Source organism: Salvelinus sp. IW2-2015, linkage group LG11, assembly GCF_002910315.2.
Source record: "Salvelinus sp. IW2-2015 linkage group LG11, ASM291031v2, whole genome shotgun sequence".
NCBI classification, from domain to species: Eukaryota; Metazoa; Chordata; class Actinopteri; order Salmoniformes; family Salmonidae; genus Salvelinus; species Salvelinus sp. IW2-2015.
This window is the reverse complement of record NC_036851.1, coordinates 3,177,266-3,194,840: the sequence shown is the minus strand read 5'-3', so window position 1 is coordinate 3,194,840 and position 17,575 is coordinate 3,177,266. Positions and strand designations below refer to the sequence as shown.

Below are 17,575 nucleotides of genomic sequence, written 5' to 3'. Positions count from 1 at the left end.
TGTGCAGAGGGATGTATTGGATACAATACATTAAATTATAAATCTTATTTATTTATTTATTGTCCTATCATGATGAAACGGTCCCCAACCCTATACCCTAGACACCCATCTGAGCGACCAATACACTAAAGTCCTTCTGTAAATTGCCTATATGCAGCCAAAACAGAAAGAGGAATGTGGACAGAGACCTACGAGAGCAGCACTGGCCCCTCAATATTCTGAGCCTGCCTGGCAGGGTTGGTCCTACAAAGCCAGAGCCCCCTGATGGGAGAGCATAATATACAAGGAAATTCTCAAACTGCTATTGAGAACCTTGACGACCTTGTACCTCGCCAGTGGGGATCCCGGTGGGATAACCCCACCCAGGCAGTGGCAGTGCTGGCAACACTAGCTGCAGTAACCCATGGGGAGGGGGTCACACTCCAACATTCAGAGAGGGGGTATATTATTGTGACCCTGGTGGCACAAAATAATCAAAGGTCTGACTGCACAGAGATGCTTGGGAATATGGTCACAACGGGGGACCAGTGTGTGTTTCAGGGGAAGGGGGTGTATCTGATCTCCATCATCTAGGACTTGACAATGGTTAATCAAATCTCCCCATTTTTGCTCAATCGTGCACGCTTTCTCAAACAGCTGTAACTGTATATACATTCATAAATCAAGTCCTTGCTTTAGTTGGGATCTGGGATGTAACAACCGTTGAGCATCTGAGCTAATGGTTGATTGTGGGGGAAAGGGATTGAGTGTGTAAGAGCATGTGTGTGTGTATTGCTTGACAAATTTAATGCAATGGCAATCCTGGTTATAGATAACAATCCTTTGCATGAACTGTCAACATTATTACGCATATTAATTGTTAWTGATGGAAATTAAGATACGCAAGATCTCTGAACATATCTTTTTMAATAGCTATATATAAAGCAAATTGAGGTGAGAGCATTGGAAATGCTTTTAACGGTTGATCTGCTTCTGTTCTGTAGGTGGCACTGTGTGCTCTTTTCCAAGGATTGGTCCTGGCCTCTCGGGGGTCCTAAGGATACGGGGGACAGGGGTGGCCTGCCAGTCACTGGGATGATAACCCAACTTGGGATGGTGAGTGGCATTAGCGGGTGGAATAGTGGAGAACAATTGGACTAACCGTAGTAGCACGGCACATATCATGGTACAGCTATATGGACACTCAATCACTATGGTACTTTTTAATGGTAAATTTACAAACATATATTATGCTAAATAGATTTGAAACGTGTATCTCATCATGGTAAGTGGTGAAATAAGTATAGCCAGTTATAATTGTAATGGCTTAGCAGATAATAAGAAAGGACTAACAATATTTACCTGGCTTAAAYAGAAGGAATAAAATATCTATTGTTTACAGGAAACTCATTCAACAATTTTAGATGAAGTTGTYTGGAAAAAGGACTGGGGGGTGAAATATACTTCTCCCATGGGTAAAGAAACTCAAAATGGGTGATTATATTAATTAACAGTCATTTTGATCCAGATGTGCAAATTGTCCAAACAGATCCTCAAGGTAGATGGATGATTTTAAATATGTTATTGGACCATAAACAGATATGGCTCATTAACCTTTACAGACCAAATAATGATGATCCACGTTTCTTTGACAATATATATAATTATTTATCAACCCTACAAGCAATAGATTATTACGGTGGGAGAATATAATACTGTTTTAAATACCCCAATGGATCGTAAAGAAAATCACACAACAAACTATCACCCTCATGCTCTTAAGGAAATCACAAATGTCAGGGATATATTGGAACTAGTGGATTTATGGAGGCTTAAATATTCRGACCAAGTGAGAGATACATGGCAGAGGCTCAATCAAGCTAGTCATCTTGACTACTTTCTAATGTCATTTTCGTTGGCACCAAAAGTTTWAAAAAAGTGTTGATAGGGGACAGAATGCGGTTGGACCATCAGATAATTGGCATATACATTACGCTTAATGAATTTCCACGTGGGCGATGGACYATATTGGAAATTTAATCAAAGCCTATTGAATGATAACTTGTTTTTTACTAGGACAGAGGAATTAATAAAATAATCTTTCCGACATAATAGGTACAGCAGATCCCCTACAGGACAGTTTTAAACYTGCCTTTAGAGGCCAATTCAGTTCTCAGCTCTAAAAACAAAAGCAATTTAGSTCAAAAGAGTCCATATTAACAAAGGAAACAGAAGGTCTAACAGAACAGATAGATAGCAATAAAAATTGTACCATAGAGGCTCTGAATAAGTTAGAGGAAAAACAAAACGAAAGATCAAGTGTAATACATTACAAAATTAAAGCAAATTGGATGGAATATGGGGAAAAATGCATAGAAATGCTACCAAAAATGATTGACTGAAACTTGTTACAKATGCCGGAGTCACCCATGATTCACCAAATTATATTTTGAAAGAGGAAGCATGTTTTAGTTTCAGTCTCCTCCATCTCCTGGATTTTTTTCTATTAATAATGTAAAATTATTACAGAAAGACTCATGTGAAGGCGAAATTACAGAGGAGGAACTTCTTCATGCAATTAAAGCCTTTAAGTACAAGAAACCTCCAGAGCTGGATGGCATACCAGTTGAGGTATACCACTTTTATTTTTATTTTTTATATATACTCAGAGGACCGTTATTAGCATGTTTTAACAACTCCTATGTAAATTGTAGATAAGGTCTGATTTTATTATTACCGAAACAGGATGCAAGTGGTAAATAAATATAAAGATCCAGTCCATAAAAAAAAAAATTGGAGGTTCAAAATGTATAGTGCATAGAATTAAAAAGGTATTGTTGGATATTATTAATTGTAATCAGACAGTTTTTTTTTTTTACATGAATGATACATTGAAGATAATATAAGACAAGTATGGGAAACAATAGAACACTATGAAAAATCTGGGAAACCAGGCCTGTTATTCATAGCTGACTTTGAAAATGCTTTTGATAAAGTACGACTGGAGTTTATATATAAATGCCTGGAACATTTACATTTTGGAGAATCTCTTAGAAAATGGGTTAATTAAGGATCCACCCCTTTCCCCCCCCAATTTTCACCTAAAATGACATACCCAAAGCTAACTGCCTGTAGCCCAGGACCTGAAGCAAGGATATGAATATTCTTGATACCATTTGAAAGGAAACACTGAAGTTTGTGGAAATTTGAAATTAAATGTAGGAGAATATACCACATTAGATCTGGTAAGAGATAATACAAAGAGAAAAAAAAGTGTATTTTTTTTGTACCATCTTTGAAATGCAAGAGAAAGGCCATAATGTATTTTCAGCCCAGGTGCAACATATATTTTGGCCACTAGATGGCAGCAGTGCATGTGCAACGTTTTAGACTGATCCAATGAACCATTGCATTTCGGCTGAAAATGTTGTWTCAAGACTGCCCAAATGTGCCTAATTGGTTTATTAATAACTTTTCAAGCTCATAACTGTGCACTCTCCTCAAACAATAGCATGGTATTAGTTCACAGTAATAGCTACTGTAAATTGGACAGTGCAGTTAGGTTAACAAGAATTTAGGCTTCTTTCTTTAAAATCCTACATTTGCATCCCCCCCACAGCCTGAGGATCTAGAAACTTTCTAACCCCTCTGGATTACAACCAAAGTGTACTATATTACATATTGGATCACTAAAAAAATACTTTTACATTACCGTGTAGTTTATCAATAAAATGGTCTGATGGTGATGTGGACATACTCGGTATACACATCCCGAAATAAATAAATGAACTCACTCCAATACATTTTTATAGAACGTTAGCAAAAATAGATATGATCTTGCTGCCATGTAAATACCTGTCTATTTGTYGAAAAATCACCCTGATGAACTATTTAGTCATATCCCAGTTTACCTATTTGCTTATGGTCTTGACTACACCTAGAAAACAGTTATTTAAATTAAACGAGAAAAAAAGATTGCATTTTATTTGGAACGGCATAACAGACAAAATTAAACGGGCCTATTTATAATGAATATGAATTTGGAGGGCAGAAATMATTAAATATTAAAGCATTAGACCTCTCCCTAAAGGCTTCAGTCATACAAAAGCTATACTTAAATCCTAACTGGTTCTCTAGCAAATTAATAAGAATGTCTCAACCCATGTTCAAGAATGGCCTTTTTCCCTTTATTCAAAGGAAATCATCTCCAAAATATCGTTATTTTTAAAACAAGCCATAGAAAGTTGGTTGCAATTTCAATTTAAAGCACCAGAAAAAAAAGAACAAAGAATACAACAAATAGTGGTTGAACTCAAATATACTAATTGAAGAAAAAAAAGATAACTACACGAGTCCTATTTAAAGGTATGTCACACATGCAGCTAACAAAACTATATGGAAATGTCCGCTCTATACCCAAAATTACAACCAACTAATTGSAGCATTATCGCAAAAATGGAAGAGGAAAGTGGAAGGGGGAAAAAGTAGGGAACTTGTCTGTCAGCCCTGTATTAAAGACCATAATTGGTTAAAGAAAATTGTGATAAACAAAAAAGTATACCAGTTTCATTTAAGGACCCAACAATTTACAGCTGTGCKATATAGATTGCAAAATAGTTAGGAAGAGATTTTCGACGTACCGATTCCATGGCACATGGTTTATGAACTGTTACGCAAAACGACACCGGATTCAAAACTTGGAATTTTTCAATTTAAATTATTATACAAAATTCTTGCAACCAATACAATGTTATATAAACTCAGCAAAAAAATACATTTTCTCACTTTCAACTSTGTTTATTTTCWGAAAAATGTACATGTGTAAATATTTGTATGAACATAAGATTATGGCAACCATGGCATGGAATTCATGACAGGGAGACTTGTCCACCATGCATGATGATGTATACCGGTAACATAGTCTAGCTACCTACATTTCCAGATAATACACATTTCTAATTTTGACAGAAAGTGGTTTCATTTCAAGCTAAAGTGTACTGCCAGCTAACGTTAGCTGGCTGGCTCCCTAGCTAATTTTACGTMTAAGTTGTTATTATTCGCATCCCAGAGATGTTTGCTTGGCTAGTTAGAGGCTAATGTTAGCTAGCTAACATTGAACCTGGTTGGTTAGCTCCCAGCAGATTCATGCAGGGTAGTAACAACATGATTTGGCACCATGTTCATTGTTGTTTAACTAGCTAACTTTAGCTGGCTCGCTAGCAAACGTTACGTGATGTGTATGATCTTACACGTTGTTTATTTAGTTAGCTTGCAAGCTAGCTACATATCTTAACAAAAGACTCCACTATGCAAGTAACCATTTTGGGTGCATTCGTAAATTCAGTCTGAGTATGCCAGAGWGCAGAATTTACAAATGCACAACACCCGTTGAATATGGCCGGTGTCAGTAAATGTTGGGAAAAAACTTAATGAAATTGTTGCCAGCAGAGCTGGTTAGGCTGTTTTCATGTTATCCATAGGTAAACAAATCATCGGCCAGAGCGTCAAGTGTGCGCCTTGAACGCTCCGAGAGCGAAACGAGATGGGTGGGGCTAAAGCTTTTTAAGAGGGTGTGAACGATGCTGAATGGGTGTAGACAAAGAATAGCTCTTCACTAGGTACCAAAACATTCAAAAGGCCATTTTCTCAAAAGTGAGTTTACACATTTTTCAAATTTCAAAGCAGAATTACTTTCCCATTGCTCCTCAAATGCAGTGTGTGATATACCATCTTTTAGCTCTACATTTATCTAAATGTAAAAAACACAAATTTTGCTACATACGACCGATTTGAGCCGGTTAGTCACATTTGAGTGTTATGAAATAAAAGTGAAKTATACGTGACAAGTATGAGTGGTTTAGGTTAATTTCTTGGCTCTGCCAATCAAGCGGCAGAAGGGCGCATTTGCTGATCTACTGTCAGCTGATGTTTATTTTGCCAACAGTCCAACAGTCTTATCTAGCCTACGTTGGTTTAACCATGATTGCTGCTGACAGACATGATGGGCTACATTGACTGATGGACCACATCAAATTGGCTAGCTAGCAAATAACAGATCCCTTCAATACTGCTAGAAAACAAGTTAACTTTCAGCGGATAAACTAGATGGCTATATCCAAATATTGCTGGATTTGTTTGCCATCTTTAGTGGTGATGACAGTAGTCCGATTAACAACTTGCCAATGTCAAGATCTTCCCAAAAGCCACATTCTATTATAAATACATAAACATTTATGACAGCTCATGCAAAAACAAAACAAGCAGTGGCCTGTTTGATGTGATAGAAGTGAAAGTCATTTTGACAATAAATAATATGGAACAGAGGTGAATATATCCGGGCAGGGTCACTTAACAATGAATGAACAGGATGTAGACACAAGGAAGAGCACTGGGAAGGGCAGCGAGACTATCACAGGGACTGGAGGAAGTTAGAGGCACTAAATACTATATATACATAGCACTATATACACAAAGTTATGTGGACACCCTTTCAAATTAGAGGATTTGGCTATTTCAGCCACCCCCGTTGCTAACAGGTGTATAAAATTGAGTGCTGTTATTGTGAAGTGGAAATATCTAGGAGCAACAACGGCTCAGCCGTGAAGTGGTAGGCTACATAAACTCACAGGACGGGACCGCTGAGTGCTGATGCGGGTAAAAATCGTCTGTCCTCGGTTGAAACACTCACTACCGAGTTCCAAACTGCCTCTGGAAGCAATGTCAGCACAATAATTATTAGTCGTGAGCTTCATGAAATAGGTTTCCATGGCRGAGCAGCCACACACAAGCCTAAGATCACCATGAGCAATGCCACGCGTCGGGTTGAGTGGTGTAAAGCTCGAAGCCATTGGACTCTGGAGGAGTGGAAACGCACTCTCTGGAGTGATGAATCACGTTTCACCATCTGGCAGTCCAACGGACAAATCTGGGTTTGGCGGATGCCAGGAGAACGCTACCTGACCGAATGCATAGTGCCAACTGTAAAGTTCGGTGGAAGAGGAATAATGGTCTGGGGCTGGATTTCATAGTTCAGGCTGGGCCCCTTAGTTCCAGTGAAGGGACATCTTAAAGCTACAACATACAGCTACAGCATTCTAGACGAGTATGTGCTTCCAACTTTGTGGCAACAGTTTGGTAAAGCCCTTTCCTGTTATAGCATGACCACGCCCCTGTACGCAAAGCGAGGTCCATACAGAAATGGTTTGTCGAGATCGGTAATGAAGAACTTGACTGTCCTGCACAGAGCACCTCAACCCCACCAAACACCTTTGGGATGAATTGGAACGCAGACTACGAGCCAGGCCAAATCCCCCAACATTAGTGTCCCACACAAATCACACATCCTCCTCCATGCTTCACGGTGGGAACCACACATGCAGAGATCATCGTTCGCTTACTCTGCGTCTCACAAAGACACGGCAGTTGGAACCAAAAATCTCAAATTTGGACTCAGACCAAAAGGACAGATTTCCACTGGTCTAATGTCCATTGCTCGTGTTTCTTGGCCCAAGCAAGCCTCTTCTTATTATTGGTGTCCTTTAGTAGTGGGTTCTTTGCAGCAATTTGACAATGAAGGCCTGATTCACGCATTCTCCTCTGAACAGTTGATGTTGAGATGTGTCTGTTATTTGAACTCTGTGAAGCAGATTTTCCTGTGGCATTTCTCATGAGAGCTAGTTTCATCATAGCGCTTGATGGTTTTTGCGACTGCACTTGAAGAAACTTTCAAAGTTCTAGAAATGACTGACCTTCATGTCTTAAATTAATTATGGACTGGCGTTTCTCTTTGCTTATTTGAGCTGTTCTTGCCATAATATGGATTTGGTCTTTTACCAAATAGGGCTATCTTCTGTATACCACCCCTACCTTGTCACAACACAACTGATTGGTCCAACTGCATTAAGAAGGAAATCAATTCCACAAATTAACTTTGAACAAGGCACACCTGTTAATTTAAATGCATTCCCGGTGACTACCTCATGAAGCTGGTTGAGAAAATGTCAAAAGTGTGCAAAGCTGTTATCAAGGCAAAGGGTGGCTAATTGAAGAATCTCAAATATATTTTGATTTGTTTAACACTTTTTGGGTTACTACATGATTCCATATGTTTTATTACATAGTAGTTGATGTCTTCACTATTATTCTACAACGTAGAAAATAGTAAAAATAAAGAAAAACCATTGAATGAGTAGGTGTGTCTTTTGACTGGTACTGTACACATACACAAATATAAAGTTGAAGTTTACATACACTTACGTTGTAGTCATTATAACTTGTTTTTCAAAATCTTCACACATTTCTTGTTAACAAACTATAGTTTTGGCAAGTCGGTTAGGACAACTACTTTGTCATTTTTCCAACAATTTTTCCAGACAGATTATTTCACTTATAATTCACTGTATCACAATTCCAGTGGGTCAGAAGTTTACATACACTAAGTTGACTGGCCTCAAGGCCTACCTTCAAACTCAGTGCCTCCTTGCTTGACATGAGAAAATTAAAAGAAATCAGCCAATAAAAAAAAATTGTAGACCTCCACAAGTCTGGTTCATCCTTGGGAGCAATTTCCAAATGCCTGAAGGTACCACGTTCATCTGTACAAACAATAGTACGCAAGTATAAACACCATGGGACCACGCAGCCGTCATACCGCTCAGGAAGGAGACGCCTTCTGTCTCCTAGAGATGAACGTACTTTGGTGCGAATAGTGCAAAACAATCCCAGAACAACAAGCAAAGGACCTTGTGAAGATGCTGGAGGAAACCGGTAAAAAAGTATCTATATCCACAGTAAAACGAGTCCTATATTGACATAACCTGAAAGGCTGCTCAGCAAGGAAGAAGCCACTGCTCCAAAACCCCCATAAAAAAAGCCAGACTACGGTTTGCAACTGCACAAGTGGACAAAGATCGTACTTTTGGAGAAATGTCCTCTGGTCTGATAAAACAAAAATATAACTGTTTGGCCATAATGACCATCATCATATTTGGAGGAAAAGGGGGGAGGCTTGCAAGCCAAAGAACATCATCCCAACCGTGAAGCACGGGGGTGGCAGCATCATGTTGTGGGGGTGCTTTGCTGCAGGAGGGAATGGTGCACTTCACAAAATAGATGGCACCATGAGGAGGAAACTTACGTGGATATATTGAAGCAACATCTCAAGACATCAGTCAGGAAGTAAAAGCTTGGTCGCAAATGGGTCTTCCAAATGGACAATGACCCCAAGCATACTTCCAAAGTTGTGGCAAAATGGCTTAAGGACAACAAAGTCAAGGTATTGGAGTGGCCATCACAAGTTTATGTAAACTTCCGACTTCAACTGTATTTATATTATATATATATATATAATTACTATATTAGCACAGTAGCTGTTATACAGAGTCAACTGTTACTGTTATAGGAGCAATGGCTTTTAGGAGCTTTTAGGCCTTCAGGAGGTGGCTAGTTGGGTTATAGAGAACTTCAAGTTGATAATTTTACTTTTCCAGTGGGCAGCAGGTCAAATTAAGGGCTAATAGTAAATTATCCAAAGCTGTTTTTCTCCCTCTCACACAGATACAGTACTCTCACATACCCACACAGTAACAGACAGACACTGGATACATTAATTTTACATAACTGGACAAATACAGACAACACACATTATGCACACACACATTTACATGGGGGCCATGCGTGGGGGTTTACGCCACAGTGGGTATACAGGGGGCCAGTAAGGGGGTGTGTGTTCTCACAGTGGTGTCTCTGTGGCTGGTTTGGCTGGCAGAGCGGACATGGGTGCGGTGGGCACCAGAGCGGGCGGAGGTGGTTGGCGAGTTGCCCTCGCTGAGGGAGCGTGCGGTGCCGTCCCAGCCCTCAAAGCGTGCCAACGGACTGGGCGAGCGGCGCTACCCACGAAGGGACGACGGGAGGAGGGATAGAGAGAAAATTGTTTGTGTTTCAAGCAGCGGAAGTTGTAAAGGGTACTGCCTAACATGAGTAACTCAGGTTGAGGGAGGGGGCCCGACAGAGCAACGTCTTTCTTTTAAACGGTTTACTGGGGTTTAGATAAAACAGTACTCAAGTTAAGAAAGGGCAATAGTTTGAACTTTGAATGTAAGAATCAATGATTTAATATACTATGCTGCAGTGGACTGAAGTTTTCTTTCAAATTAGTTGAAATCACGCCCCCTGGGCAAAAGTGCAGCAATGGGGTGAGATTATGATTGATGCATTTGAAACATTCAGCAGCCAAAAGAATAAAGGGCACTTGGAGCACTTCAAAATGGAGAAAGTCAGTCAGTCTTACCTGTGCTGGGTCCATGGAGGGCAGGCAGAGGTGAATGCTGTCCATCGAGGTGGCGATGGAGTCCAGAGAGGGGACGTATCGAACAGAGTTGTAGTTACTGAGAGAGTGAGAAAGCGAGAAAGTTTGTGGAAGAGAAATAAATCGTATTAATGAAAAGGAGTAGGAAATAAAAAAGGAGAGAAAGACAACAAGGCATACAAAACTGGCACCATTACTTCTGAAATGGAGCCAAGCGACAGTGTGTGAACAAAACTTCAGATAAAAAAAATAAAAAAAACTATTATTTTTAAGGAACTCAGTCCAGCTTTCAACTTACTCTTGAAAGTTGTAATAGTAGAATGCGCAAGGTTCAAGTTCGAAATGCAGTGCATCAAATGTAGTGCATAATCAGTTTTCCTCGTCATGTCAGTCATTGCATGTTTTAGAGCAGGGGTTCCCAAACTTTTTCACTCGGTGCCCCCCCCCCTGCACGCGCGACGTCTATTTCTATGTGCACAAGCACTGTTCATGACACAAATTGTTCACACCTCTCGTTGGTGGAGAGAATTTTGCAGGGTTAAAGCTTATTTCCTGCAATTCTACACATTTTGTCATGGGGTGCAAAGAAAATGTTGCAGTTTTAAAGCACTTTTTTTTATTTTACAAATCTATACATTTTGCCATGTCTAATGTGTATTCATGTGATATTTGAGTGATAAAATTTACAACAATATCTATGGACAAATTATACATTTTTTGAATCATTAACTGACATGGGCTAGTTGATCTGGAGTTATAAAGAGCTTTAAATAGCTACGGTATGCAATGACTAACACGACAAGAGAAAGGGGGGCCCGAGTGAAAAAGTTTGGGAAACCCTGGCCTAGAACACAAAATCCCCAAAGCAAATCACAGCAGACATAAATCACATAGTCAACTCAACTATAAGAGCCTCTTTATCTAGCCATGAGGTCACCTAGGCAGAGAGCTCCTGGTGACGGCAAATCTTAATGTGGCTTGGCTAGCTAACTAGTCGAGCTAACTTTTTGAATGATGCAGCAACACAGCACTGGCATTTCGCCTGCCCCAGTTCCCCAGTATATTTTATTAGACAGCGAGAGCGTTGCATAGAGGTATCTATGCACAGAAATAAGCACATAATCTCAATAATCCTAAAACTAAGTAAGAAAACAGAAGGAAAAAAAATAATCACCATGCACACATTAAAGCTCGGTGTCACAATTTAGGCTTGTATTAAATCAAGAAAAATCTAAAGATGATACAACTACTTCAAATCATTTTAAATCACAACAAAAAAGCACATTTGTTGCAAGAATATTATCCAATTATGAAGTGTGGCTGAAATTTTACAACCAAAGTTTACATCCAAAGTTGTGGGGCTTGCTTCAGGTCTTTAAATGTATTTTTGTGGTAATGGAAGAAGTTAAAAAAGTTGTACTTAAATATTTAAAGCAATTTCTAAACTACAGTTGCATGTGAAAACTGAAAGAAAAGACAGAGATCTGTCAGAAGATTGGAATAAGAGGAAGAATCATGTGGACAAAACTCGTAGGTAAGCAAAGCAACTGAATCGTTCAAGCTGTGGGTTTCAGGTAAATAGATGCACAATTTACTTTTGTGAAACGTTCAGTGTAAATGAAGTTTGCGTTTAGTTGAATGACGCAATGATTAGAGCGTTATCGGCTATTATTTGGGGAGATAAATATGACGGCGAATCTAGTGATGACAGCTCTTTAAAAGTATTTTCGTGGTCAGAAGTTGTGGTGTTGTAGTCATTGGGTGTGTGGTTCATTAGTTTTGTGGTCAGTAGTTGTATGGTTGTGGTCAGTAGCGGTGTGGTTGTGGTCAGTAGTTGTGGGTAGTAGTTGCGCTCCATAGTGGTCAGTAGTTTTGGTAAGTAGTTGAGGTCAGTGTAGGATAATCAGCCCTTCTCCCTCTGAGAGGACAAAATGTATCTCTGTTACAGTATCCAGAGGACTGACTATTGTGACAGAATAATACTATAGTATCCATGTTTGGTATCCATCTGAAACTTGTTTCCTGAGGATAACTCTAGTGCCTTCGGAAAGAATTCCATCCCCCTTTTTCCCCACTCATCAATCCACACAATGACAACGTAAAAACAGGAGTTTCGAAATTTTTGCTAATTTAAGCTCTGTCAGGTTGGATGGAGAGCGTTGCGGCACAGCTATTTTCAGGTCTTTCTAGAGATGTTTGAGCGGGTTCAAGTCCGGGCCAGTCAAGGACATTCAGAGACCTGTCCCGAAGCTACTCCTGCGTTGTCTTGGCTGTGGGCTTAGGGTCGTTGTCCCTCACCCCAATCTGAGGTCCTGAGCACTCTGGAGCAGGTTTTCATCAAGGATCTCGCTGTACTTTGCTCCGTTCTTTTCCTCCATCCTGACTAGTCTCAGTCCCTGCCACTGAAAAACATCCCCACAGCATGATGCTGCCAACACCATGCTTGTGCAAGGTCTTTGTGGTTCCAAACTTCTTCCATTTAAGAATGATGGAGGCCACTGTGTTGTTAGGGACCATTAATGCTGCAGACATTTTTTGGTACCCTTTCCCAGATCTGTGCCTCGACACAATCCTGTCTCTGAGCTCTACGTACAACTCCTTCGACCACATGGCTTGGTTTTTGCTCTGACATGCACTGTCAACTGCGGGACCTTATAGACAGGTGTGTGCCTTTCCAAATCATGTCAAATCAATTGAATGTACCACAGGTGGACTCCAATCAAGTTCTACAAACATCAAGGATGATCAATGGAAACAGGATGCAGGAGCTCAATTTCGAGTCTCATAGCAAAGGGTCTGAATATTTATGTAAATAAGTATTTTATTCTTAATATATTGTAAAAAATGTTTTAAACTGCTTTCACTTTGTCATTATGGGGTATTGTGTGTAGAAAAAAAAAAGTTATCCATTTTAGAATAAGACTAAGGTAACAAAATGTGGGAAAAGTCAAGGGGTCTGCGTACTTTCCGAAGGAATGTATATGGATTTAAACTCAGCAAAAAAAGAAATGTCCTCACTGTCAACTGAGTTTATTTTCAGCAAACTTAACATGTAAATATTTGTATGAACATAAAAAGATTCAACAGACATAAACTGAACAAGTTCCACAGTCATTCCTTTGACTAACAGAAATGGAATAATGTGTCCTTGAACAAAGGGGGAGTCAAAATCAAAAGTAACAGTCAATGCAGCTGGTGGCCACACCAGATACAAAGTACTAAAGTGCATCTCCTCCTCATGGACTGCACCAGATTTGCCAGTTCTTGCTGTGAGATGCTAACCCACTCTTCCACCAAGGCACCTGCAAGCTCCAGGACATTTCTGGGGGAATGTCCATAGCCCTCACCCTCCGATCCAACAGGTCCCAGACATGCTCAATGGGATTGAGATCCGGGCTCTTCGCTGGCCATGGCAGAACACTGACATTCCTATCTTGCAGGAAATCACACACAGAACGAGTAGTATGGCTGGTGCCATTGTCATGCTGGAGGGTCATGTCAGGATGAGCCTGCAGGAAGGGTACCACATGAGGGAGGAGGATGTCTTCCCTGTAACGCACAGCGTTGAGATTGCCTGCAATGACACCAAGCTCAGTCCGATGATGCTGTGACACACCACCCCAGACCATGGTGTTATTCAGTCAGTAGAAAGCAAATTGCTTCATAACTGTGATCTTAATTGCCTACCGTCTGTAAGCTGTTAGTGTCTTAACGACCGTTACACAAGTGCATGTTCATTAATTGTTTATGGTTCATTGAACAAGCATGGGAAACAGTGTTTAAACCCTTTACAATGAAGATCTGTGTAGTTATTTGGATTTTTACGACTTATCTTTGAAAGACAGGGTCCTYAAAAAGGGACGTTTCTTTTTTTGCTGAGTTTATTATCTCTGTGGTAACTTGGATCTGTACAGGGTGAACTCTGAATTACTCTAGGCAAGGGGGTTTAATGGTCCTCTCAGGAATTCCGTCTCATTTACATTGGTCTCATCCCACACACAAGCTCTTAGATGCTSTGACACCATGTGGTGATTGGGCCTGGGAGTGTTCAGGTTTCTGTAAACTTGGTATTGTTTTATTAATCAATGGTGGTTGATTTTGAGTTGAAAGGTTACACCTTCAGATGTTATAAATGGAAATAAATGCCTTTGTTCCCTCTCATCCTGTATCCAGTTCATGGAGGTAGGTTGTATGATCAATTCTKATTTCCTAGGCTTTTAGGCCTAATAGGCATCTCTTTGTTCATGTTTTTAAGTATACTACGGATGAAACGGTTACCGGTTTCACGATAAACCACAGTAAAATTCCAGACGATGATTATTAACGTTTCCAATTTTAATTAGCATTAAAACTGTGTTTGATTACCACGGTTAGAAAAACTCACTGTAAATACTGTCCAGCATCAACCAAAGTTAGGAACAGTCTGACGTAGGCGCAGCACGCAACGTGGGTTTTGTTTTGTGTGAAAACATGGCGGAAGGCAGTGACAGCGCTCGGGAGATTTTTCAGTCTTATACGAGTACCAAATCTTAAGTGTGGTCATATTTTGGGTTTTACAAGAGWGCTGAAGGAAACTTAAAATCGAAGATGGTCACCTTGTATGTAGAACATGCAACAACAACAACAAAAAATCGCTGCGAAAGGGGGCAACACTTCAAATCTCGAGTCATCTTTGTGACCACCACTTTATAGCGAATGCAAGGTAAGTTAAGTTTTAGCTCAATGCATGATGTGGGGACTTCAGAATGGGGGAAAATGTCATGGTTTGTCTGTAACTTGCTAATAGCTTGTCAATAATGTAAACTGAAGCTTTCAGTGTTCCCTTCTCTTGTAAAAACACTACACGTTGTTCTGCTGCTGTATGCGTCGTGTGTCTGCAGACTATTCGCCCATTACACACGATAACACGTTATGTAGTTTAGTCACCCAACCAACATATTTTGTTCATTTAAAATCCGTCAGTCGTCGACTTGGTCGTAAAAGTGTTCCAACAGGAGGAACACTATAGACTCCTACACAAGACTCCTGTATTTATGTAAATAATACAGGATTACTGCAATTACTATCACTGTCTACTTAAGACTAATTTGCATTTATGTAAATTGTGCATGGGGTCATTGCATATACTCAAATGCAACACAGAAGATAGACTGTGTGAGAATAATAATTATAATGTAACAACACCAATAATAATAAGTTTGCTATTCCGTTGTTTACAGAGTGGGCGTGCAGCAGACAAACCCAGTGAAAGCCAGGCTGCTTATGCACCCACATCAAAAAATGCTCAAGCAGCCCTTTCATATTACATTGCAAAGGACARYATGCCATTTCAAATTGTTGAGAGGCCAGGCTTTCTGAGGCTGATGAAGGTTGCCGTGCCTCACTACAAAGTGAGTGCTGCTAAGTTTATTTGATTTGCTTATTTGCTCATTTAAACCCGCACTAAGCAAACTTACCTCTCATGGCCACATGGTACCATCTTTAATGTTAATGTTAMAATTGTAATGTTTATGCACACAAAAAGTGCATAGTGCTGCTAATTGTATTTGTTGTTTGTTGGCTTTCAATATAACTTGGTGAAATGATTTCAGTGTATCAGTACATTCTGAACATTTCCAGCACATTTTAATAATACCGTGATAATACTGATAACTGTGGTCACTAATCGTGATATGAAATTTGCATACTGTTTCATCTCTAAAGTATACTTTGTAATGCTTTATGCCTTGTATGTGAATCCATTCATTGTACAATGTTAATTAAATATCTGCCTTCTCAGACCAATTCTTGCTAGTCAACTCATTGCCTATTATTATATACAAGCAGGCATTAGGCAAAGTCAGATAAACATTTGAATAGGGTAATTGCTTAGTCTTATTACGAGTCGCATGTGAGGTATGTAGAATGTCATATATACACGTCAAATATTACTGTCCACTACAGTAAATGGTGACCCCAAATCCTCAGTCGATGGGGATTTCCACCAACCAACAATGGCGATCTATTCGATGTGTTTTGCCGCAGGGGAATATGATTTTATTCTGTTCTAGATTCCATCCATTATTAATCAACCTACCAGGGTGTTTACAAACACTACAGGAACAAGATCCACATGTATRGATCACATTTGTACTAATACGGTACAACTTTGTTCTAAAGCTATATCAGTACCCGTTGGATGCATTGATCACAATATAGTGGCTATATCCAGGAAAGCCAAAATTCCAACAGCCGGGCCTAAAATAGTATATAAGAGATCATACAAAAGATTTTGCTTGTGACTCTTACGTGGATGATGTTAAAAATATTTGTTGGTCTGATGTGATTAAAGAGGAGCATCCAGACGCTGCACTTGATGAATTTATGAAATTGCTTCTTCCAATTATTGATAAACATGCACCTGTTAAGAAACAGACTGTTAGAACTGTTAAGGCTCCATGGATTGATGAAGAATTGAAAAACTGTATGGGTGAAAGATGGGGCAAAAGGAGTGGCTAATAAGTCTGGCTGTACATCTGACTGGGTGGCTTACTGCAAATTGAGAATTTATGTGACTAAACTCAACAAAAAGAAGACACTGTATATGAAGCCAAGATCAATGATATAAAGAATGATGGAAAAACAGAGCACTTTAAATTAAATTATGGGCAGAAAGACAAATTCAACTCCATCTTTTCATCAAATCAGATGGCTGATTCATCACAAAACCATTTGATGTTGCCAATTATTTTAACAATTACTTAAATTGGCAAAGTTGGCAAATTTAGGCAGGAAATGCCAACAACGAACAGTGAGCCATTGTACTCATGCATAAAACATTAATAATGAAAGAAACACATTAAGTTGGAATTTTGTTAGTGTGGGAGAGGTGGYAAAATAATTGTTATTTATCAATAATGACACACCTGGCATTTACAACTTCGATGGAAAGCTACTGAGGATGGTAGCTGACTCTATAGCCACTCCTATCTGTCGTATRTTTAATCTGAGCCTAGAGGAAAGCCTTTGTCCTCAGGCCTGGAGGGAAGCCAAAGTCATTCCGCTACCCAAGAGTGGTAAAGCGGCCTTTACTGGATCTAACAGCAGACCTATAAGCTTGCTGCCAGCTCTTAGCAAACTGTTGMAAAAAATGCTATTTCTCTGTAAACAAATTAACAACAGACTTTCAGCATGCTTATAGAGACGGGAACTCAACATGTACTGCACTGACACAAATGACTGATGACTGGTTGAAAGAAATTGCCAATAAGAAGATTGTGGGAGCTGTACTGTTAGATTTTAGTGCAGCCT

At 39.6% G+C, this 17,575-nt stretch overlaps 1 protein-coding gene across 3 annotated transcripts in view; it reads right to left on the bottom strand.

Annotated features, from left to right (window-relative positions):
* LOC111969667 (protein MTSS 2) overlaps positions 1-17,575 on the bottom strand; it is a 110,734-nt gene that overhangs the window by 6,568 nt on the left and 86,591 nt on the right. For 2 of the 3 annotated variants that reach the window (XM_023995828.3, XM_023995829.3), the window contains exons 10-11: positions 10,268-10,364; positions 9,714-9,866 (exon numbers count right to left, since the gene is read on the bottom strand). In XM_023995828.3, coding sequence (XP_023851596.1) covers positions 9,714-9,866; positions 10,268-10,364 — 250 coding nt within the window. The remainder of the gene's footprint in view (positions 1-9,713; positions 9,867-10,267; positions 10,365-17,575) is intronic. The other variant, XM_023995830.2, reaches the window with a different exon arrangement.